The sequence below is a fragment of the Diadema setosum genome, chromosome 5 (assembly GCF_964275005.1).
Source record: "Diadema setosum chromosome 5, eeDiaSeto1, whole genome shotgun sequence".
In the NCBI taxonomy this organism is placed as follows: Eukaryota; Metazoa; Echinodermata; class Echinoidea; order Diadematoida; family Diadematidae; genus Diadema; species Diadema setosum.
In genome coordinates, this window is record NC_092689.1 from 3648233 (window position 1) to 3672325 (window position 24093).

Below are 24093 nucleotides of genomic sequence, written 5' to 3' on the forward strand. Positions count from 1 at the left end.
TCACATACATTGAGTCCAATATTTTGTTGGTTTTGGGTAAATTTGATAATCCCTGTATAGCACATAGTAAGGAGTTTTAAATCCTCTTTTTGTTCCACAGACAATATAGGGTGACCTGGTTAATTGAACAGACTCTTTACTTTAAAAGCTCCTTTTCTCAGTTTATACATTTCATTTTCCACCATTTATTTCAAAGTTAGGAACAGCCAACTTTGATGAGCTTTTATATCATTTAAAAGCAGAGAGATCTCTCTCTCTCAGAATTTGATCATGACTTCAAATATTTTACCTAGCCGCTTTTGATGCAAGTTCACAAATGCTTGAATTGTTCTTGCTCAGTCTTGCAAACATATATTATGTTTATCACCATGCATGGAGTGAGCTTGATGTCGTACAAGACGGACAAACTCTGATGACAATCGCGATGTACAACATCTCCCCTCTCGGGCTGCATATATATATCTTGTGTAAACGTCCAAAACGAAGCTCAACACTGGAACACAGTCTGATCACAGGTTGTGCCATCACATGACACCCTGGACGGCATCACAGCCATCAGCACTCCGATTCCCCCTTGTGACTCGGTGACCCTCTGGAGCTGAGAGGGGTCGGGGTCGACGACGTCACCGTCTCAAAACTGCCCCCCTTCCGGAGCGGCCTGTTCCCTTGCGACCCCAGCTGCACCTGTGCTGCCGCCATCGAGAGACCACCCCCAACGGGCAGGGTGAGGCTCTTCCGCGTGCGGTCAGGGTTCTCGTAAACGTGAAGGTTAAGGGAGCTGAAGAGGACCTCGTCGTCGAAGTCGTCATCGTCGTCATCATCGATGGGGAGGTACTCGGTGTAGGCCTGGCCTAGCTTGGCCTCGGGGACAACTGTGGATAAGCGGCCTCCAGCTGGGGAGCAAAGAGACAGTCACAAGAGTCAGCTCGGGTCATGGTTGGTATACCATACTAATTCTATAGGATGCTCACTGACTAATCGCAGACACATTGCATTCTAGAGTGTCTTATGACAGGCAGCACTGATTTCTATTGAAATATGAAGACTGATGGCTGTGTTTTCAGACTAACTGACCACCAGTCCCTGATATTTAAATCACTAAACACTTAAAATGCCAAGGAAACAATCTTTTTGACATCTTTCCCCTTTGTTGAACAATTACTGAATATGATGATACATTATGACACACATACCACTTTCTCTCCATCATTCCAATATTCTTCCTATTGTTAACCGCTTAACTTCCATAATTTGAGGTGGTAGAGGGCCTGCATACCCCCTCCCTTTTATTTTCCCTTATAAGTAGCTCTTGTATGCTCTTCTGTGCAAACTATGCCAGATTTGGATGAGTTCAAACGTGAAATGTTCCCAAATCATCATCATTGTTTACAAGTTGTTTGCAGATGTGATGTACCCTCCTGATTGTCAACTCTACCCACAATGCATGCAGTGCTGCTGTGAACTCAGAAAGGAAATAGTTATCCCTATGTGGTAGTAAAACTGAAGCTAAATGTAATAATACCATAAATATCAAAATTCACTTGTTTTCATGTTTGTTTGGCTATTAAAGAAAGGTCATGTAAATTTGAACTGTTGGGCAATCTCCTTGCTGCCTGAGATAATTAATCAATATTCAGTTCCCATTCCCTTCCTCTTCTATTTTAATAGTTTACCCACACAGACAGAAGATTATTTGTGTACAGTCTGTATACATGTACATCATTCAGTTCCTACAAATGGCAAAGGAGCTGTACATATTCAGACAATACAATGTACCAAAGCTTGGTCTATTTAATACTGGCTTTTCCCTTGTCTTCATGAACGGCAGAATTAAGTGTTATATAAATATCTTGTATAAAGCATCAAGTTCTACCTCATACATATGATATTGCACTATCAGCTACCAAATAAAGCTTTCATTATTGCAATATGTAAACACTTTCAACAGCAGTTATAATGGTTTATATGTATGTAACAACTCTTGCACTGGAATGGTTTACATGTACACATTGAATGATATGTCAGTGGAATTCACAAAATGTGATGATGTGTGATGAAAAGCAGCTCAAAACTTGGTCCAAAGTTTCATGCAGAGTAAGAAAAAACTCAATCTAAGCAAACTGAAATACACAAAACAGTTCAATGTTTCCAAGGGACATTGAACTTTCTTTTCCTACTTTCATTCCATGAAACAAGGTCATGCCTGATAATTGACACATGCATCAATTAATGTCAAGAGACCATCCACAGGTCAAAGGTTAAAAGTTCATGCAAACTTTCTTCTGTCACAGTAGCATGCAAGTAATAAGCACACAGCTTTGTGCAATTTGCCAGGTCAATGCGGTGCACGTGCAAAAAGGGACAGTATCGCATGACAAGGAACAAGCAGATTGACAAGAGTAGGACACCCCCACTATGCATTCATCCAATCACAAGTCTTCGGTCATCATTCTACAATGTGCAACTAGCATTTTCCTCTTGACTTCCCAGTACATTCATGCAATTCCAATTCACGAAAATATCCAACCTCATCATTCTAATAGAGAACCTTCTACTGTATATGGTGTTATTTTCGCGTACAGATATTTTCGCGAATGAGGAGGTCATAGACATTTTCGCGAGATGTTGTTTTTGCGTACTGATGCTGATGCTCACGTAAATGCACTATTTCCCTAGTGCATGGAGGTATTTTGTCGTGTTGTTAAATTCGCGATCCAGCTGAGATTTGCGAAATTCACGAAAATTAAACCCTCGCAAAAATAAGAGCTTATACAGTAATTTCCAACACTGTAGCACGACATAGACTCAAAAATTGTCCCAGTGTCTATAAAATGTATTTGTCTGTTCTGCTTCAGCTTTCATCATTATCAAGAACATTCTTCCCCTTGTTCATTTTAATATACAGTAAAACATAAATATCTTGACAGACCTGGTGATAGCTACATATAGATGCTGGCATTGTAAAAACACCAGAAGATGTCTACTGCTAGAAATGTAAAGTAGAGGTGAAACTACTACTCAAGGCATGCACTAGAATTAATCATCTGTGATTGTGAGTTCCAAACTGACAAAAAGATAGAGAGGGAAAAAAAAATGACAATATGCTGAAAATTGATGACGTCAATCAAGACTCATAAACATCAAGATTTCCACGATGCCCACTGAGAAGTGATTTAATCTCTTTTTTTTTTACCATAACTTCTTTCGCTCGATACCTGTCAAACTTCCCGTTTAGAATCACACACTCGAGTCATCTTCCATTATTGCAGAAAATAAAACAAACAGATTAAGATCATGAAATCAAGTTAGAAATATGTTCACATTCGCTACTACCTGAAAAAAGATCTGTTGACTGTGAAGAGCTACACATACCATTATATGATACTAGTGAAAATAAATACTGAGAGAGTTCAAAAAGGAAAGAAAAAAAAAACAGGGATAGTTTCCCCCTAGTATGCATGATTGTGTAGATAATATTGTACCAATAAATCATGATAAAACCTTGCAGTGGGAAGGACATGACGATTACTTGTAATCATGGGTACATTTGATCAATGACTGTACCTGGGAACAGACAGTTTCGTTGCTGTCTTCACCATAACATATCAGCATTACCCCATTCTTCCCTCAGTTACAGATGATGCTCTCAAATGCTGACAAATACTTAAGGCTTTCCAGCTTTCCAGCATGATTACTTTTAGGTACTTTGCCATAGGTAAAATGCCTAAAATAGAAAAGAGTGAGTCTATCACAATAAGTGGCAACTTTCATACTTTTCTTGTTTGATTCCATATCACACATGAGAATTTGCAGTCTGTTGCCTTTCAAAAAAATTTATGTATCACAAAGTCCTGAAAACACATGTTAAGGCTGAAGCATTAAGCCTAGTGGGTACTTTAAGGTATTCACAAAGGGGTATGGGTTGGGATAAGGCAGGAATTGCGAAGCATTGTCTATTATCACAAGAAGACACTGCACGACATCATTTGTGGCAAGCTTTAGACTAGGAAATTGTTTCAACAACCCAAATTCTGAAAAATTGAATTTACCCACACATCTTTTTCCTTCAAGTTGTACCAATCCTACATACCTGAACAGTTGTAGTTTGTTTGTTTGTTTGTGTGTGTGCGTTTTTTTTTTTTTTTTTGGGGGGGGGGGTGGGTTGTTGTGATGGGCATACATGGTTTTCAAAGAGTTTCTACGAGCTTGTTTTCATTCTGGTTGTCAACTTGCCTTGAAGACCTTCAGGACCAATGCTTCAACATGCCCACCTGCTAATGTACCTGATTGACTTGTCTTGGGCAGTGTTAGGATTGGGAAGACCCATGAGCTGATGCATAACTGACTTAAATTGCCATTCAAAGATTTCCGGTCGTTTCTGAATGAAATGGGCGCAGACGATTGTACGAATAAATCACACACAAGGTACTTTTTTGTACAGCGTTGATATGTTCCTTGCATTGAATGTGTGTGTGTGTGTGTCTCTCTCTTTCTCTCTCTTTGGAAAGATGTCGGGGGGGGGGGGGGGAGGGGGGGAGGGCACAAGCAATTTTTATAATCATGTTGGTGTGGTTAACAAAAAGACAGTATGGGAAGGATGCCAGGCAAAGGTAAAAGAGATTCTTTTTTTTTTTCCAGGTTGCATGCTTTTGTAATGATGTTTCTTGTCACTGATACACCCAATATAGCATTCGTGCACAACAGAGCTACATGTATCTCATTTCTGACCGTTTATCCAGATACGTTAACACTGTAGTACTATACGGCCTTCACTATGTGTTTCGAGTCTGAATATATATTCTATAGGACACAAACTACACATCTCCTGTTGCAAGTTAAAGCAAGCGAATTAGTCGGAGCATACACGGCGCTGAAAACGTTGATCCTGTACTGGGTATACACAGTACAATGTGTTACACCACAACGAATCAATGCTTGCACTGGTGATTAACACTCTGAACATATCAAACCATGCATTGTCTTTTAATATATCAACTCTACATAGTCTTGACATTAAAATCAAGTGAACAGCCACCAAACAATATTGAATGGGAAAGAAAAAAAGAAATGAAAAATAAATCTTACATAAAATTCATAACCTGTGGGTCGCAGTGGTAAAGAATGGAGAAATGTGAAAACATAAAAAATTAACTCTTCAGATTCTGAAATGAGTAGAAAAAAGAAAATCAATGCCAAATCAATAAGATTTTATTTCTGCTGGTATCAAAGAGAATAATCTACACTGTTTGTAGTTCATATGTTGATGTCCAGGAACAATGTACCATTTTAACCTAGTCATCAAAAGGATTATCTTGCAGATTGCTACTATAATATGATTATGTCTTTGAGTGGAATTGCCTGATGAATCATGGCTCAAATTAGCACCAACGTCTGTGATCTCTTTGGACAACATTTTTAATGATAAACACTATGATGATTTCATCAAAAAATTACCTGGATTTGACTTTCAACAACACTTTTAATTAGTAAATGTCTTTTTCTATATTTTTTTTTTCTACTATTCAAGTATGCATGAGTAGATTTAATCTTATAAATCACTGCTCTATCTCCTTCCTACTGTTGCAAAAGAGATCAACCAATGGACACTTTTTGTCTCTTCACTGTTAAGATACAATAAGCATGGCAGAGCAGGCATGTTAACCAAATAGCCCGGTGAGTACTGGTCAGTACTCTCTGTCTGTTGCAAGAAATATAGCCCTTATTTTTGTAAATATTTTGTCAGAACAGTATTTATACATTTTTATAGTCATTTCCATTTTGTACAGATAACTGACCCAAATATCTAAGTGGCAACTAAAAAAAAAAAAGGGGGGGGGGGGAAATATACAAAGATAAAAAGAAAGTTATAAAAGCTTGGGGGGGGGGGGAATCAAAAGAATAATTAGAAAAATAATGACTAGTAAATACATGTTCAGAGCAGGTACTTAGTCCTGAAATTACTGCACTAATTTCTACTTTTAATAATGTGTTGTATGTGAATATAAAAATGAAACTCAGTCTGTACTTTCAGAATATCACCAACAATAATAACAACAACCCTGATGTTTCTTTGTACAAGTGAAGACTGTACAAGTGAAGACTTGACTTTGTGAAGACACAATCTTCATAAATGTAATTGAAGTACAAATCTTACCAGAATAAAAACAGAAGTAGACGAGTAAAATAATTCATGCTACAATGGTAAACTGGTTTCCCTCTTTTACAAGTCCTTCTGAGGTCTTCAATACAGGGCTGCCAATACACATCCACTGAAATCAACGCGATTCCATAGAATAATCAGAGAGATGTTTGCATGTTACATGGATCTCAATGGGTTGAACATATTCCCTTATCAGGCAGATTTTGATAATCTCGTATCCAGACATGAAGAGGTATTGATGATTTTAGAAACCCCCTGGAGAATCTGGGGGACTTGGCATCTCTGAGTCTGCTGTAACGGAGCCTCGATATACCCGGACATGATGGTTTTCATGAGGCAAATACATCAAATGATATATATACTAGGATGACTACTCTGCAACTGCTAGCCGAGAGCTACAAGAAGACAACCTTCAGTACTTCATGAAGACAGCAAGCTGCTCCAAAGAACATTAATTATCCTGCTTCCCAAAATACTGAAATGTTGAAGACGCGCTTAAACAGTGCCGTGTCCACTCACTACATACGGACACCTCGTGATTGCTGTAGAGGGTTTACGGGGAATTCAGATTCATATTGAGTTAGGGCATCGCTCTTTGGAAACTCGGCAAGGTTTCACATCAGGGAGACAAACTAGCTGCTGGGGAGGTCCAATAAGGTTTTTCTGAATATCCCTTTGAAGGTAATTGACAAGTTAACACTGAATTACATGAAAACGTTTTTTTTTTTTTTGGGGGGGGGGTGTAAAAAAATAGCTACTGGTTTATATTAATCAGAAGAGATCACTGAAAATGTGATTGTTGACAGCAAGACATTAATTTTAGCCATACTGAAAAGAGGAAACTTGTGACAAATGACATAAAACACAAGATTGTGAAATGACTGTTAACTTCCTTTTGACGTAACTCGACACATTATCACAAGAGTCAACTCTGGCTTCGTTTGCCATAATGTCACCTCAAGTGTAGTCGCACAGCAGCAAACCTCATTCTGAAAAATTTGCATGGATTTGACATTCCAGTGAAAGTGAAATGAGGAGAATCGCTCTAGGTATTGGCATTAGTATGTCAAAGTCATGACTCAGAGCTTTGTGAATCACGCTAATGGCAATTCAGAACATGAAGGAACGAAGTAAACTTAATGACTTCCTGCAGGAAAATTCCATGTTGTTAGTGAAATGTAAATGAGACAAATGAATTCTGATCTAAATTGAAGAATCATTGAAAAGAACTCTGTGAAGAGATGGTACACAGCATGATCTCGATTCAAGGATGGGATGGCTCACCTATGGAATGTGGTCTCGATGAGCGGGGCGAGTCGGTGCCCCCTTCGCTTCCGGTGGCAGGATCCAAGTCCATCCCGTCATACGTCAAGGTGTACCTGTCGCTGGTTGACGTTCGACCTTTGACGTTGCCCTCTTCGTCGATTACCTGGCCGTTGCCACCGCGGAACAGGCTCCACGGACCGATGAGGGTCGAGGGGGGCCTTGTGGGGCTCGCATCGTGGTCCACGTGGTTGCTGGGCGAGGACTCGATGGTGGCTGTCGTGGTAACGGTATTCTGCTTCGTCAAGTCCTCCTCCGAGTCTGCCATGCCGTTGTTGGCGGCGGGCTGCGACTCGTTCTCCACGTAGTAGCAGTAGCCCTCCTCGCGGGCCGAGGAAGGGTTCTGGAACCGATTCAGCACGGAGGAGAAACTCATGGACGAGATGGATGACCGCGGCGACTCGCAGTCCGTAAACGACTCACTGCTCGCAAGGGGCGCTAGTCTCTCACTGCCCTGCTCGCTGGGACAGTTTAAGCCCTGCAGTATGCTTATCTTTGGTACATGAGAGTCTGACGATCTACGACTAGTCCTTATTGCATCATCGGGAATGTTTTGAGTGGCTGAGTTTGCAGGATCCAACAGGGAAAGAGTTGTGATTGCAACCAAGGTAAAACAAATCCAGGTATCCAGTGGCAAACAGGACAAAGAAGAGGCAATAGAACAATCAATATCAGACAACGACATGAATATCATCTTCTATTTTGAGTTGAATATAGAACTGACAATGGGCTGATGTTTTGTAACAAGTAGAGCTAATTCATGTCAAGAGAAAGACAAAGCAGCAATCTCATACATCCATTTACATGTTCTACAATGTGATTTGATATATGCAAAACTCTTACACCAAATGTCTTAATTAAGAGAAGAAATATTAGAACTGAAATGGTGAGGTGGATGTAAACAAACTCTAAAGATACCACAGTTTGTATTCTGTAGATTAAAGTCAGGAAGATGAAAAGCTTTACTATACAACAGGTGAATGAAAACCTTTTGCTAGGTAACTTCAATAAAACTAACCCCTGTTAAGATAAAATGAAAATGATATATATATATATATATATATATATAAAAATCATATAATCATATCAATGTCCAATACTGTTACAAAGTAACAAATATCAAAGACAATGAACAGCATCAACTCTAATCCATATGATGTACAATATGCAAATGACAGATGGTTAGGTGAAATATGAAGACATCTTTGCTGAGAGTTGAAGCTTGAATATTTGATGGAAACAGTCCTGCTTGTTAAACACACACATGATGGGCTTGATGATTTTGTTTGGGCAAACAAGGGCTTCTATTATTTCTCAGAATAGTATTCAGTGATTTTCTAAAGGCAAATGAGTGAATAATTTGTTCACAAGAGGCAGCGATTGAAAGAACACCAAATACAGTATTCTTCCAACAAAATACACAAACTTCAAAATCAGATCCTGAAAGTTCAAATTAGAGCACTTTGGGCAGAGATATATTGAAGTTTTTCACCTTCTGAACAGTGAATCAATACCCACTGCATTGTGCAAATCTTTCTTATAGAATCTCTTACCATACCGGAAAAAAAAAAATGTGCTGACAGGAGTGGTTCATATAGATTGGTTATTTTGAGATGACCAGATAAGTCAGAGTAGGCATTAGTCATCATTAGAGCTGATGGATTAGTATCTATAAAAGATATGACTTCATACATTTCCACACAAGCAAAAACATAAAAGAGTCACACAAAAAACGGAGGAGAAAACCACCCATTTCCATGTGCCTTTACATTAAAATCCATGTGTGCTTGCTAGTGTGTCAAAAACTGAGATTTGTTAGATACAGAGTCTCTGCAATACAGTGCTGTGCTCTGCATCACAGATGTTCTATCACTTCTACATGATTTGCTCAGAGTTAGCAAGAATATGTTAATATATCACACAGTCATATCAACTGCTCAGGGTTTCCATGGCTCTCCTTTCTAATAATCATCAAATTACTAGTACACTATGTTTTCTGACAAAAATAAACTATTTTGGGATTGAAAAAAAAACCCTGTATCTATAAAATTTATTTATGCTCATATTCTTTAGTTTTTGAATGGACATTTCCAATATACCAGCATTGGACCAAAAAAGCAATTATACTGTAGTGCATATTCATAATAACCTGAAAGCAACAAAACAGAAGGGAAAAAAACAAACAGAACAGAACATGTGCACGTGGGCCTGTGGATGAAATTCTGACATGACAGGGGGTAAATAATGGGGTATGAATATGTTTTATACCTGATGTGTGACATGACTTTATTATACACTGTATAAGCTATTATTTTCGCGTACAGATATTTTCACGAATGAGGAGGTCACAGACATTTTTGCGAGATGTTGTTTTCGCGAACTGGCACCGACGCTTATAAAATTTAGATGTACTATTACTCCAGCGTCTGGCGACATTTTCGTGTGTTGTTAAATTCGCGATCCAACTGTGATTTGCGAAATTCGCGAAAATTAAACCCTCGCAAAAATAACAGCTTATACAGTACACTGGATCAAGAGGAAGAGCGGGAGGGGAGAAGAAGAAAATTATAAGGAGGAGATGGAGAAAAAGAAGGAGGAGGAGGGGGAGGAATGGGAGGAGTGTTAGCAGTAAAATGTTGGTGACAGAAAAGGAGAAAAGGGAAAAGTGGGAGGGTAAGTGATGAGGCTGGAGGAGCAAGGTGGAAGGGGAGATGGTAGAGAAGGAGCAGGTGGTATAAAGATGTGGAGGAGTGGTAGGGAAGCAAGAAGGAGAATACAAGATGAGGATTGGGGGCAGGGTTGGAGATGGACAGAAACAAGGAGGAGGCAACGGGGGCAGTGGTGGTGGTTGCATGGAGGATGAGTGGGGGGGGGGGGGTTGGGTGGGGGAGGAGTGGATCATTTACCTGGCACGGTGGGCAAATTTGACTGTCCTTCCTCAAGAATGGGACGAAGCGCTGGTGGAGGATGTGGTATTGGGGGAAACACAGCAGCAGTGCAAATGTCATCACCTGTTACTACATTGTGTACCTCCTATCAACAAGTCTAACTTTGGGGGCAGGGACTGGGTCTACAAACAACAAGGTGATCTGTGCCATGTATGTGGAGGTGAGCTTTAACACTTTCCCTCATCATTCACTAAAGGATGTTTAATAAAATACCCTCATGTATTTGAAGTTACATAAAAAAGCAGGATACTTTTTTGGACATTTTTGACAAAAACAAAGCAAAGCAAAACAAAACAAAACAAAACAAAAACCCATCCCATGAAAAAAGTATCTGGACTGGTCAGTTTAGCTGTAGGTATTTCAGATAGGTGTGTCAGTTACATATCAACATTAAGTAGTAAAGGAAATAAGACTGCTTATAGAAGTGACTACGTTTACAAGGACTAACCTGAGAAAAGTGGAAAAGGTTAGATTATCAGAGACTGAAAATTGGAACAAAAGCTAATTTTGCCATAAGAGGCAAAGGAAGCTCTTGATTGAAAGTGGTTAGAATTCCACACTGCCCCAGATCAGAAAACGTCAAGAGGAGAACGTTAAACAGATTCAAAAGTGGACAACAGCAGTAATGACAAATAATAAAGCTTGCATTGAAACCACAGTCTGCCATATTTGAAAACACCTTGTTCAAGTGGCAGACATAATTACTTGTCCTTCAAAGAATTATCCTACAAATCTTTCAACAATTTTTCAAAATATGTCCCATGACATATCGTAGTGTTCATAATCAAGAAGCCATATTTTATCTTGTTACTATTACAGGCTTTTGCTCAAAACATTATGTTCCTAAAGAGGTGCACATTTAGTAAAACAGATTATTATTACTAGAACTATTATCTATTTGGCATTTCAGATAATGTTTTTGTACATAAAAAGTCACAAATGAAATTCAATTAAGCAGACATGCACATTGTTTGTGGTGCTTGTCCTTACAATTCAAATGATACAATGTTGAAAATAAAGCAAGGGTACAGCACAATGCTATCTCTTAATAAAATCTATGTTAAATGTGGACAGATATATTTTGATTTAGGGGTAAACTATATTTTCATTCATTTAAATCAATAATGCTATCAATTGCAACAATAAAAAAGAGGGAAAAAAAATCAATGAGACAGAGTGCGTGGCATTTGTGAGCATTCGAAACAGAGTGCATACCTAGAAAAACAAGACCCAATGACACAAAAGGCATTGCACGACCAGAAATTAAAATGCAACACCGCAATAAATCAAGCATGCGTCTGAAGTCTCCGGAGAACTCACCTGTTGAGTGGGGCAAGAAAGGCAGCTGTTCGTCCTCTGCTGAGACCAGCTCGGTGAAGGGACGTTGGTTGTTGTTGGACTCGGGCGCCTTTACGCCGGACCGCCACGATTTGGTCGATGGTGAGGACTTTGTGGGCGAGTCCTGAAATGTAAATGCACACAAGGTTTGGTCAAGTTATCAAAACCCATAGTCTGAGAGCTTTAGACTTGCTTAAAAAGATTACAACAGTAACACATGATAATAGAGAAACACACACTCTGTCTTTCATACATATGCACACACATACTTAGAGATCATCCCAAATGTAAGAAGTGTTTTAGATACTAATCACACATTTTATCAAATGTTGCAGTGTTTAAAACTCAACAGCTAAAACAATGAACATATAAGTCCAATCTTAAGACAACTGCACTGGCTGCCAGTAAAGCAACGGATTGACTTCAAGATCTTAATCATGGTATTTATGTGTTTGCAAGAACTAGGCCCTACTTATCTACAACAGCTCATAACAAAATATCGTCCAGCAAGAAATCTTCGCTCTCAGTACAAAATTCTGTTGTACACCCCCCACAATATCAACACAGTTTTACGGTGCAAGATCTTTTCAACTGGCAGCAGCAGAGTTATGGAACAAATTACCCACGTATCTCAAGCAAACCAACAAAGTAGATGATTTTAAGCGTTTGTTAAAAACATATCTCTTTAACATGTCCGTGGACTGGGTTTAACACTGTACAATGTTTGTCACAGCTCTGGCACTTTTCATTTTGTTTTGCCTCCTCTCTCTCTCTCTTGTCTATTTTCCTAATTTACATTAGTTCCTTCCTTCAATGTGCATAGAGACATTAATCTATTTTTTGTGATATGCGCCATACAAATACGGTTTATTACTATTATTAATGTGCAGGTAGACATTAGCATGGTTAACTGCATTTATTGACAGCAGTTTGGCAAGTCAGCTAATACTCAAATAGATGAAATTCTTGCGTCAAGTTGTTTTTTATTGCAACTGATTGACAAAATTATCTCTGTCCATGTAGGGCAATTCATCAATCAGTTGCAAAAAGTTGACTAATTTCTGGAAAACAGCAACATTGCATATTTGCATTGTATGTCATCTCCAAGGTTGGAAATCACTCAACTTTACTCTTGAAAAAGGATGATACTTGTTTCTCTTCCGTCTGCTGTAGTCCTCAATCCCAAATTGAACCACTTGTGAAATTGTCTTTCAAGCCCCCATTTGCAAAATATACGGCATCATAGTTACACAGTAACTTCAAATTATGCAAATCTCTTTGTGAAATGTAGCACAGATATGTGGTTGCTATGTGCAACATTCATCCGACCTGGAAGTGCACTGCGGCTCCACCACTCTTCTCCTTCTTCTTCTTCACAGGCTTCATCTGCAGGTAGGAGGACTGGGAGGAGGAGGAGGAGGGGGTCTGGACAGGGGCGGGGTGGAGGTGATCCTGGTCCTGAGGGTCGTCATGCATCGGAGTCCTGCCCACTTGGGAGAAGCGTTTTGGGAGGCCATGCCTCTTACCATACTCTAGGCACTGAAAAATACAAATCACACATTAAGGATCACATCAACAGAAATCAACAATAGTATAGTTTTCTGTTATTTAAACCATACTTTCAGGTACACAAACTGATATACGGACTTCATGAAAATCAAGTCTCCCACTGTGTAGTGCAGTCATCTACAACAGAGTTTCAGGCTACTTGCACAACACACACACAGACACAGAAATAACACAATATTAAACACACGTATTACAGGGAAACTATGTATGTACACAACACTACAGCATTCTTAGGGCTGAAAAGGCATATTTTTGGTGAAAAAAAGAGAGTATTTTTACCTTCCTAGCAATTAACATACGTAGTAAGACACTATGGATAAAACAATATCTTCCATGAAATCTGCAGAATAGCTTGCAAAAAAAAAAAGGAACAGTTGACATATCTGACATTACAGAAAGATGCAGCACCTTTTCGAGAGCCTTCTTCACACCACCAGGGAGGTGATCGTTGATGATGACAGGAGAGATGAGGACCTCGTTGAAGTCTTCACGATCCCTCCAGATGGCATAGTAGGCACACTCCTTCTTACTAATACTGGATCCATCAGCAAACAAGAGGGGAGAGAGAGAAATGGATAAGAGATGAAGATAGTAAGTTAGCCAGATTGACAGGTTCCAGTGTTTAAATAGCAAAGTGGGTGCAAAAGGCATTGTCATAAATTTTATTTGGGTTGTAATCAATTTGTTGTAATACATGTGATACTTTGGCAGCATATGATAATTAAATTGGCAGCAATATCCCAAGTAATAACAACAATAACGGTGGTATTGGTAATTTCCTTCCTCATCATCATCATTACCATTGTCATTCTTATCATAGCATCTGCTCCCTTGATGCATAAGGATGAAACATGAAAAAGCATGATATGAAACACTGGAATGGTAATTGCATGTAGATCAATTGGCTTACCATTTTTTTTTCCATTCTATTTTCCCCTCTTCTTTCGAAGTCTTATGTTCCTCCCTATCTTAAGTTCTTCTTCATCTTCCTCGCCCCCTTCCCTCCTCTTCTCTATCACCATTCCCTCTCCTTCTCCTCTTCCTCCTCCTCCTCCTCCTCCCCCTCCTGCTCCTCCTACTCCTCCTCCTCCTCCTCCTCCTCCTCATACTCCTACTTCTCCTCCTCCTCCTCCTCCTCCTCCTCCTCCTCCTCCTCCTCCCCCCCCCCCTCCTCCTCCTCCCCCTCCTCCTCCTCCCCCTCCTTACCCTTCTCTCTTGGGGTTGTTCCTGACAACCTGCAGTATCCGGCCTGGTAGGTACAGTGGACTGTGCGTGCTGAGGACCAGTTCATGGTTTGTGGGATGGAAGGCTTTGTTGAGTCGCCATGGCAACGGTGATGGTGCGTCTGCATCCTCGACGGGGGCCAGGTTTTTGGAACGGATAGAGCAGCAGCATAGAAGCTCTCCAAATATCACCCTCCACTGCAAACATGGAATGTAAGATATAATGAACAAGTGCTAATACAAGTAATGCTAAAAAAAAAGTATTCCACAATCAATTTGTTCAGGGAAAAAAAAAATATTCATAATAATAAATATTTATTAACTAATAAAACATTATCATAAATATAAATATTTATAACAATATCTTAAAAAATAACATCTATAAAAACAAAAGGACAAAACTAATGAGACAAACAACATAGAAACAGAACACACACTTGTACACATACACACAGATGAGAGTTTTGTTCCATGACGACATATGTCTTGAGGTATGACTTTCAAAAATGAAAGGACTGCATGGTCGTCTGCTCATCAGTCTTATCTTGTGGGTCACAATGGCTTTGGTTTTAGCAGTGACAAAAGGAATGAAGAAGGCGCCAGCAGAGAATGAAATCAAAATTATATCTTACGCCATCAATACTGTCATCATACTTACACTTCTATTTGAGCATAAATCTGTAGATGCCGCTTGCTTAAAATGAGTTACATCACAAACGATAAATGAAGAAGAAGGTGCATTACCAAATGCAAGCAGAAACACAAGGAACAAATATCAAAAGAGCGCTCTGGAGACATACCTTGGGGTCACGACACATCTTGATGCAGTTAAGTAGATCTGCTCTCAAGAATTCCATCTGGGAGAGCCCAATTCTGGCCACCACATCCTTGCCAACAATCAGGGACGTCACAAATTCAGCTGCATACTCTGAGGCCTCTTTGCTGCACAGAAAATAAACACGAGAAACATCATTCAGAAGCAGCCCACTCTTCCTCATAGTTTCAAATGTAAAGTGATTTCATTGTCAAATATCAAAAACCCCAATTTTACCGAAGTCAGTGTCACGTAGAACATTCATTTGTAACAATCTGCACTTCAATTACCAAGTGATCAATTGTATCTACCAATAATTCATCATATTGAACACCCTTTCACTCTCTTTTGCACCATTTATGCTGTACAGTCATACCTGTTTTGGGATGATTTGTCTATATGAAGATTACCAGATTACACTCTATTAATTAGATACAATTATAAAGATAACATTGATAACATTATGAAAACAGTGTGATTGCATTGCCAGTTGGGTGAGATTCTGCCATGTGATAACAGTGAATGATTTAATTAAATGTGACATCACATACAGCATAATACTGCTGTCATTTGAATCCCAGATGATCAAGATGAAACATAGCTAACATTTTATCTATCTTAAATTCAGAGGAGAAACTATGCAAATCAATTCAACTTTTGGAAATCACAGTAATAATCAATATTCAAATATCAACCACTAACAACTGAATGTTGATATTCTCCAACAAAGCAAATAACTGCACAAGGACACACACTTCATTACACTCTAGTCCTATCAAAGGTCCCCTTGATAATCATAAATGAGTCACATCATGGACTCATCATCATCCTCCAAACCATGATTGTTGACGCCTTACTCACCATAGCAACCCTCCTGGAGGCGAGTAGGCGTACACCTTGAGAGTGGGATAGCGGGGCCGCAGCATGATACCCAGAATGGCGGCTGTCCCGGCTCCTAGGGAGTGACCAACCAATATCAGCTCGTACTCACTGGTACCCTGGGAGGCAGAAATACAAAGAAGGGGGGGGGGGGGGAGGGGGAGAAATTTCAATATGTCTTTATCAAAATCATTGTAATATGGGTAAACTTGGTAGGTGTACTGAGGGCCTTAACCAATATTATCATGTTGACAAATTTGGAGTTTTGTGGAAGAAATCAATTTCATACAGAATATGAAAAAAAAAAAATAGGCTGAACTCAATTTCTCAAAAGTACAAAATTTGTACACAAAGATCACTGAAGACATTGCTTAAAAATAACTTGCCTATTCCCCGACTTTATGGGCATAAACAAAACAAAAAAACTACTTCAGATTACCAGGAGGGAATGATGCGAGGCTCAATGTTATGACAAAGTCCAAAAACATTCCCTGTTCAGGATCTAGACGTAATGCTGCATTGTACACAAACTATAAATATTAAAAAAAAATTGAGTTCATTAGCTACAACCTGTCACAGTAATATGTACCCCCCGGGATGCAAACATGGCAAGGGTTTGCAATAGATGTCCATACAATATCAATCTTTTCTTCAAGAAAAGAAAAGACAATATACACTTGTACTACCTTTATACAGCAGAACTTTATAAGCAAGAAAAGCATTTATGGTGATGAAAACCTCTTGAAATCAAAATTTAGCCACATTCTTCCCCTCAGTGATTCAAATCAGATATAATCACTGGCATACAACCTGATCACTAAATGGCACTCTATGGAACACACAAGAAATAAATTCAGTTGCCACATCAAAAAACAAACATACGAGAAGTAAGAAAATGAAACGGGGAGCACAAAAGACTCTACAATTTCCTAGAATTGCTGTGTTACCTCCATAGCTGTGAACGCCTGATGAAGGAGTTTATCTTCTATGAGTCTTCTTCTGATGTAGTTAGCTGTCTCTACCATACCCTGTATGAGGCAAATACACAAGAATGGACAATTTGTTCACATAAATACCTGTAATAGCTCCAAAGACTTTCCCCATCTACTGTAAAAGTGGAAATTTTCACGCATTTCACGCAACATGAAACGAGCGCATAAATAAAAGCGTGCATATATATTTGCATGCTATTTGTACTCATATTTCATTTCTAATTTACAGGAAAAAGAAAAGCCGTGAAATTTATTCTACCCAGGCGAGTGCAAAAAATTCACTCATACAAAAATTTCCACTTTTACAGTATAATGTCAGCATTGATTTCTATGTAACATTTTCATCACTATGAATCCACTTTGTAATCTTTGAATGAAATAAAGTAGTTAAATTAATTTTGTTGCAGCTGATTGACAAACTGCCCTACATCGACGTAAATGAGCAATGAATTGATCAGTGTTTTAGCAGTAGCCATGAATTTCAATAATTAATTTTGTATTTATTAAAACTGTATACATTCCTCCACTGGAATGACACACAAATGGCTCATTTAATGAATGCAAGGAAAATGACATCAAGGCATCCAACGGGATGATTAAAAGGCAACATACGTGGTAATACATTTATCCAATTCATTCACAGAAATGAATTCCCTTGCAAATGTAAGAAGTAATAAAAGACCCCACCCCCCAAAAAAATCACACGATCAACACTTGACATTGCATACACCCAATCAAATTAATTCAAAATAAACCAAGAATAAACAACAAAATAACCACATGAATGATATTAACGATTCAGAGATCTAAACAAAGTAAATCATATGAACTTCAGATTGCCTTGTGAAAGCCGACATAACGTGACATTCAAAAGCACATTTCTTAATTTCCTCTGCGTTTGTTTGCAAGTGGTCAAATGCCAAATATAATATCAAGCCACATGAAGTGGAAAAGAGCAAACATGGTTCTGGGTGATATGAACAGGATGGAGAAACAAGAACTGTCCGCAATGATGGAGAGTAAATCGGCTTAAATGGACCGTGAAAAGAGCGTCATCGGAGTCTCGGCTCATCCGTCACACGAGGCACTCAAGCAATCATGTGACAGGAAACGGATGGCTAGCCACTATTTTTTCCTTTTTATCGTCATGGTGATTCTAGCGGCTCATTTGTCTCTGTTTGGTTGTGTCATTATGATCAGATGACCAGAGACAAATATGTCAGGTGTCATTTGCAAAAAAGAAGCATTCCTCAAGCTCACCACAAGTAGTCACTCATAGAGGTGATTTTTGCAACAAATGCGTCATTGTGTCAAAAGTAAAAATGAATTTAATATCATGTTTTGACAAATAAATATCCAAATACATTGTGAATCAAAGTTGCACCCCTTCTCCCTCTCAAAAAGTCAGTGCTTCTAGTAGTAACTTGGGAAAGGTTAGAAAATTGATGTTTTTGCTATATTTGGGATCTGGCTTCTCTATTTGTGTGTGTGTTTTTTTCTCTCTCTCAGTGAATATCACTCTAACAGACATACCAACCTTTCTGACTGAAAAATAAAATGTAAGGATGATTTCGCTCAAAAGTAGGAAAGAAAGAGCAGTTCCCATGGTGTGTAGTAAAGTTATCAAGTAAAACAGGAAACTCATACCTTAAACAAGGACTCGGAATGGTCAAACTTCAGATTCTTTCCTCCAAATTTAGAATGGTTGGGAGGTGTACTTTAATGTTGGTTATCATACCTATACAAATTTGAACTCAAATTTCTTGACAAATTCGGAAAAGACTTTGAAACTTATGCAAAATGCTGTTTAGTAGGAGGAGCTGCCTGACATTTAAACTCATTGTTCAATGCGAGTTTAAAAACAGTAAGTAAATGGCACATGATCCAAGATACTTTTTAGCAAAAGACTGGCCGAGGAGACTAAGTTTCTGAGTGGACAAGGTAAAATATCACTGACCTTATGACCTTTGTATGCCATTGATCCATCTTCGGTGTGAATGGGACTGGTATCCGCACTCAGGTCTGTCACGATGTCGGCAACGGACAGAGTCCCGCGGATGGACACCACCACTCGCCGTCTGTCGTGGTCGAGGGCTACGAAAAATGGCGTCTCCCAGACCTAAAGGCACAAACAACATTTACGATACATGTAACATCCAACAAACGAAGAGTCTAGCCTAACTCCACAAATCGTATAAATACATATTTCACATCAAAGCAGTGTATCATACCATATCTAAAGGCTTTTCTTGGACTAAGGCTAACCGATTGAAACTGCGCCATGAGGAAAACCTTCAGGTACAGCTATACATAAGGTTCATGCTGCCTGAGGTGATAAGAAGTGCCTCTTTTTCTAGTCTACTAAAAAATGACATGTGCACCTCTGCTCTACGAGTATAACTTCCTACTTCAAACCTGGTCAGAATACCAACCTGGACATTGACAAACTCATTTCATCTAAACTATGCGAATCCCAGCTCATCGACATTGAATACACGAAGCACAGGTTTAATCATATTTTCACTGTGACACACTATGGAGTTGGGGTGCTGTGAGTATATAATATGTAATCCCACACAACACACTTGTATTTTGCACATAATCTTGACATCAAACCATACCATTCCATTTACATTAGGCTCGAACTTCATACGCCTCAGCCAGAGAGAAAAGTGAATATCTTAGCAAGGCAATTATCAGCACATAACTACAAAGTACTTTACCATTGCAACAACAAACTAAATGTGTCTGTACATATTAAATATTCAGTGCATCAATAAGACTATTAATATGCTCATGCTTGTTCATCTTAGCATTGACAGTTATAGATTAATTCCATCTAATTGATTGTAAAAGTCCAGGGCTAGCTACCAAGAACACCTTGAAAAAAAAAAGGCTAGTCCTACTGTTTTTTTCCACAGTCTACTGCAGCTGAGTTGTGCCTGTGTCAAGCCCAAGAATCTAAGAAGCAATGAGTTAAAGATGCTAAAAGTACAGCAGCCAGACCTACACTGTACTCTCCTTGCACACACTAAAATGGTTGCACACTGTAGCATTTACAAAATGAAGTATAATGCAGATTTGAGCTAACATGTATAGATAGTTCACACTACTGCTGAACTTCATAACTAAGAAGTAGAAAGGTTCTCTCTAAGATCTTTTGCATTCAATCACAGGGAATTATCCTTGTATCAATGCATCACAAATGAAGCACACTTTCACCCGTGTGAACACAGCATGTGAGCTCATATCAGAGAAGGGCTCGTTCACATTAAATCGATGCAAAGGTTAAAGATGTACACAGAGCATTCCTGTAATGTGTGATTCATTTACAAGTTCACCTTCTACATCAATTAGTCTCCACTTTACGCACAGCACATGTCCTTTGTCTGTTAAAAGTAAATGTAATTCCTTAAGCTCCCCCGCCAATCTCTTCACCTCATTACCACAAATCTATTATTGTGAGAATGCTGCCATATTTTCCGTGTTACACAGAAACAACCACTGCTGGTGTGTTCCTTGGTACTCCACATCACCACATTCATATCAAATAAGAATAACAGATTAGCAAACCTTGTTGACCTACACCTACAACATCCCGTATGAACATTCATATTAAAATTAATAAAAAAAAAAATGTAGCCCTTGAGTTCTCATCTTCCCCACATTTTGTGAAGAATGGAGACAATTTCCCCACACACGTTTACAGCCATTGATTAGTTACTCTGCCGCTCCCTTCCACAGAAATCCCAGCCTCTTATTCCCAGATCTGTACTTTGTGTCTGATTTAGGCTTCCATTTTGTTGGTCTGCACGGAAAATATTCCGAGATCACAAAGTCAGATGTGTGTAGTACATTGCACAACATGCGGTACAGCAATCAGATTCCAGCCTGTGCATATACACTGTATTTTGCAACGAAGACAAACTGATACAATACGGACTGTACTCTCTACATTAGAGACAAGGTAAGATGAGTAGAAATGATAGAAGGGGGTAGATTAACTACAGAAACTGCACATACACAACAAGGAATGGGGGACACAAAATGCCACAAATTCGTGGAGTGAGACACTTTCAGAAGTAGAAGATGAATGACGTTTTCAACAGACCAAGGGTGATCAAAGACATTGTTTACCTTCTGAAGTAGACATAAGTGACATAAGCACTGAATTCTATATCTGACTACCCAAAAAAAAAAAGGGAAAAATTCCTTTTCGCCATTTATCATTTGCTACAAGTCTCTAGGTGTGTGCCTGTTTACTTTTCATTGTCTTTGTTATGCAAAAATTGAACTGAAAAGCATGATATCGAGTATGTGATAGCATCTCAGGTTATATCAGTGTGAACATGTGGACCCCCTCTACAGAACCTATCAAAGTTTTATGTGCAGTCTTTCAAGTGTATAATTCTATTCCTATCCATTTACATCCTAATTAATCATATAAATCAATAAAAAACTTAGGTATTTGCACTCTAGCCCTCATGTCAACATTGTGTACCTTGCTAATTATCAGCTCATCCAATGCTTGTCTTCATACTCATAATATCTTTGGTTGTGAGTTGCATAAACTCCCCCTCACCCCCCCCCCCCCCCCAAAAAAAAAAAAAAAAAAAAATGAGTACTGTATCTTTACACAGCTATACAAAGGACACCCTTGGCATAATCAAAACACATCAGAAAAGATATTCAAGAATGTAGAGACATGGGAAAAATAGCCTTACATTGTGGGTACAAGTAGTGTTTGCCCAATCAAATGTCAAGATAATATAGTCTTTACGCACTGTGGAGGAGTTTTTTTTTTCTTTCTTTCTTCTCCTTCTTCTTCTTTTGACAAGCACTTACGAATTTGACTCTGTGACCTCATTTGGTTTGTGATCAGACCATAAAAAAGGAGTTCTCTACCCTAGGCATTAAATGAGTCACCCCATATTAACTTGCCTCTTTCCCTAAGGATTGTGTCAAATAAACATTGACATTAAAGAGTCCCATTAGACATACCTGCACGTCATGTCTATAACAACGCCACTCTACCACCTACTATAGGCTGGTGTAAAGTTTGAAATGGGTTAGGAAGAGGGGGGGGGGGGGTGAGGGGGAAATATCCGATGTCAACATTGTCTAGAGAGTAATTTGGGTATGAATTATTGGGAAGAGGTCTTACAAGCTGACAGAATTGTGTGAACTCAGAATTTTAAAAGAAATTTACAATCAGTGTGTATACATATGGGTCATTGTGAGCAGTTGGTTTGGAAACATTGTTCCACTGACTAAAGGACATGTATTCAAACAAATAAAGGAATTTCGGTTTACCTCACCTTTTTACACTCATTAAAAACAAAAATCAGACAATACATCACAAGTTCTACTGTCTCTTCACTGGCTCCTACTAGAGAAAAGAATCTCCCTCAAAATCATTTTGCTGATACATCTTTGTCTTCCCATGATTATATGAGTTAACCTATCAGATTGTACAAACCAATCTGAAATCATGTTCTTCAGCAATAATGCATCTATATTTCATGTACCCCTAGTCAAACACTTGGGGCATTGAAATGATTTTCAGCGGAACTCTTCAAGAATTCAAAATACGTATTAAAGAATCATATATCATAACAAAATATTTACCAAAAATTATTCCAGCAAAATAAAAGAATGAATTATGATATATACTTGATTCCTTGTCCACATTTTCCCAACATACATGTATCTTTAATGTGATACCTTTATCCTGCGGGAAAAGTCATCAAGACGTGTTTTCAGGATATTTCCTGACATAATGGTCCTGTGTATGGACTCATAGGATGACAAAGATAATCAGCCATTTGCATCGTAAGTTCGTACTGTTTTGGATGACATTTCAAAATGTACAAACTTGTCACTATATGGTTGCAACAGAGGGGGTGAAATATGTGTAGATATCTTTATTGTAGTCTCCAGTACCCAGGCAAAACATCTTTTCCCCTGGAAAATACATTCTGTGCCATAGACATACCTTCGCTTAAGAGACCAGCAAATACCCAACGGTTTATGTGATCGAAGCAAACAACCTAATCAAATGTCACATAAAATGTTGCTTTGAGCTAGCATTACACTGTATTTACCCCGGCAAAGCTACCTGATAAAATGATTTAGGGATATTGTCAATCAGTTGCAATAAAATAATTGGCATTCTTTGCTGTTCCATAACTTTTAACAGAAATGTCAACACTAAAATATTACTAGACACACCAGGAAGAGTTAAGCCACACACCCCCTGTTCAGACGCAAGCCAGTTTATACCAAAACTCGATAAAGAAACAACGTATAAAGACCAAAACTCGATAAAGAAACAACGTATAAAGAATCATCATATGGACGACAGACCGTTCAGATGATAAATTCGACTGTTTTGGAAAACATCAAACAGATGTGCAGTTTCCCACTGCGCATGCAGTTATGGTCATGAGTGACAGCTATGGGGCCACCTTTCGTGCGTGCTCCCATTAAGCCCCGCCCAGTTATACGTACCGTTCTATGGTCACCATACGTTCAGACGCACAATGGACATGATGGAATGCTGATTCATCATCAAGTTCTAGTTCAAAACGATGCTCTAACCATCGTTTCATTATGCGTCATTTCTACGTTCAGACGTATAAATTCATCGTATAACTATACCGTTCTAGTATAAATTTTTTGCATCTGAACACCATGATAACGTCTGTAGCTATACAGTCAGAAACGTATCTTACATTTGTCTAGTAAGAAGATTTATATTCAAAGAACACCTGCTATGAATTGTGGTGCTGTAATCTTTTTTTTTTACTTTGAAGTATGCTAGCAATTCTACACATCTGCACATATT

At 38.7% G+C, this 24093-nt stretch overlaps 1 protein-coding gene across 1 annotated transcript in view; it reads right to left on the reverse strand.

The window, feature by feature from the left end:
* Nucleotides 1–523: 523 nt before the first annotated feature.
* LOC140228432 (diacylglycerol lipase-alpha-like) overlaps nt 524–24093 on the reverse strand; it is a 49593-nt gene continuing 26023 nt past the window's right edge. The window contains exons 7-17 of the mRNA XM_072308650.1: nt 23714–23725; nt 19204–19365; nt 17202–17282; nt 16237–16373; nt 15362–15503; nt 14545–14759; nt 13747–13873; nt 13099–13308; nt 11752–11893; nt 7445–8044; nt 524–893 (exon numbers count right to left, since the gene is read on the reverse strand). Coding sequence (XP_072164751.1) covers nt 556–893; nt 7445–8044; nt 11752–11893; nt 13099–13308; nt 13747–13873; nt 14545–14759; nt 15362–15503; nt 16237–16373; nt 17202–17282; nt 19204–19365; nt 23714–23725 — 2166 coding nt within the window. The 3' untranslated portion in view covers nt 524–555. The remainder of the gene's footprint in view (nt 894–7444; nt 8045–11751; nt 11894–13098; nt 13309–13746; nt 13874–14544; nt 14760–15361; nt 15504–16236; nt 16374–17201; nt 17283–19203; nt 19366–23713; nt 23726–24093) is intronic.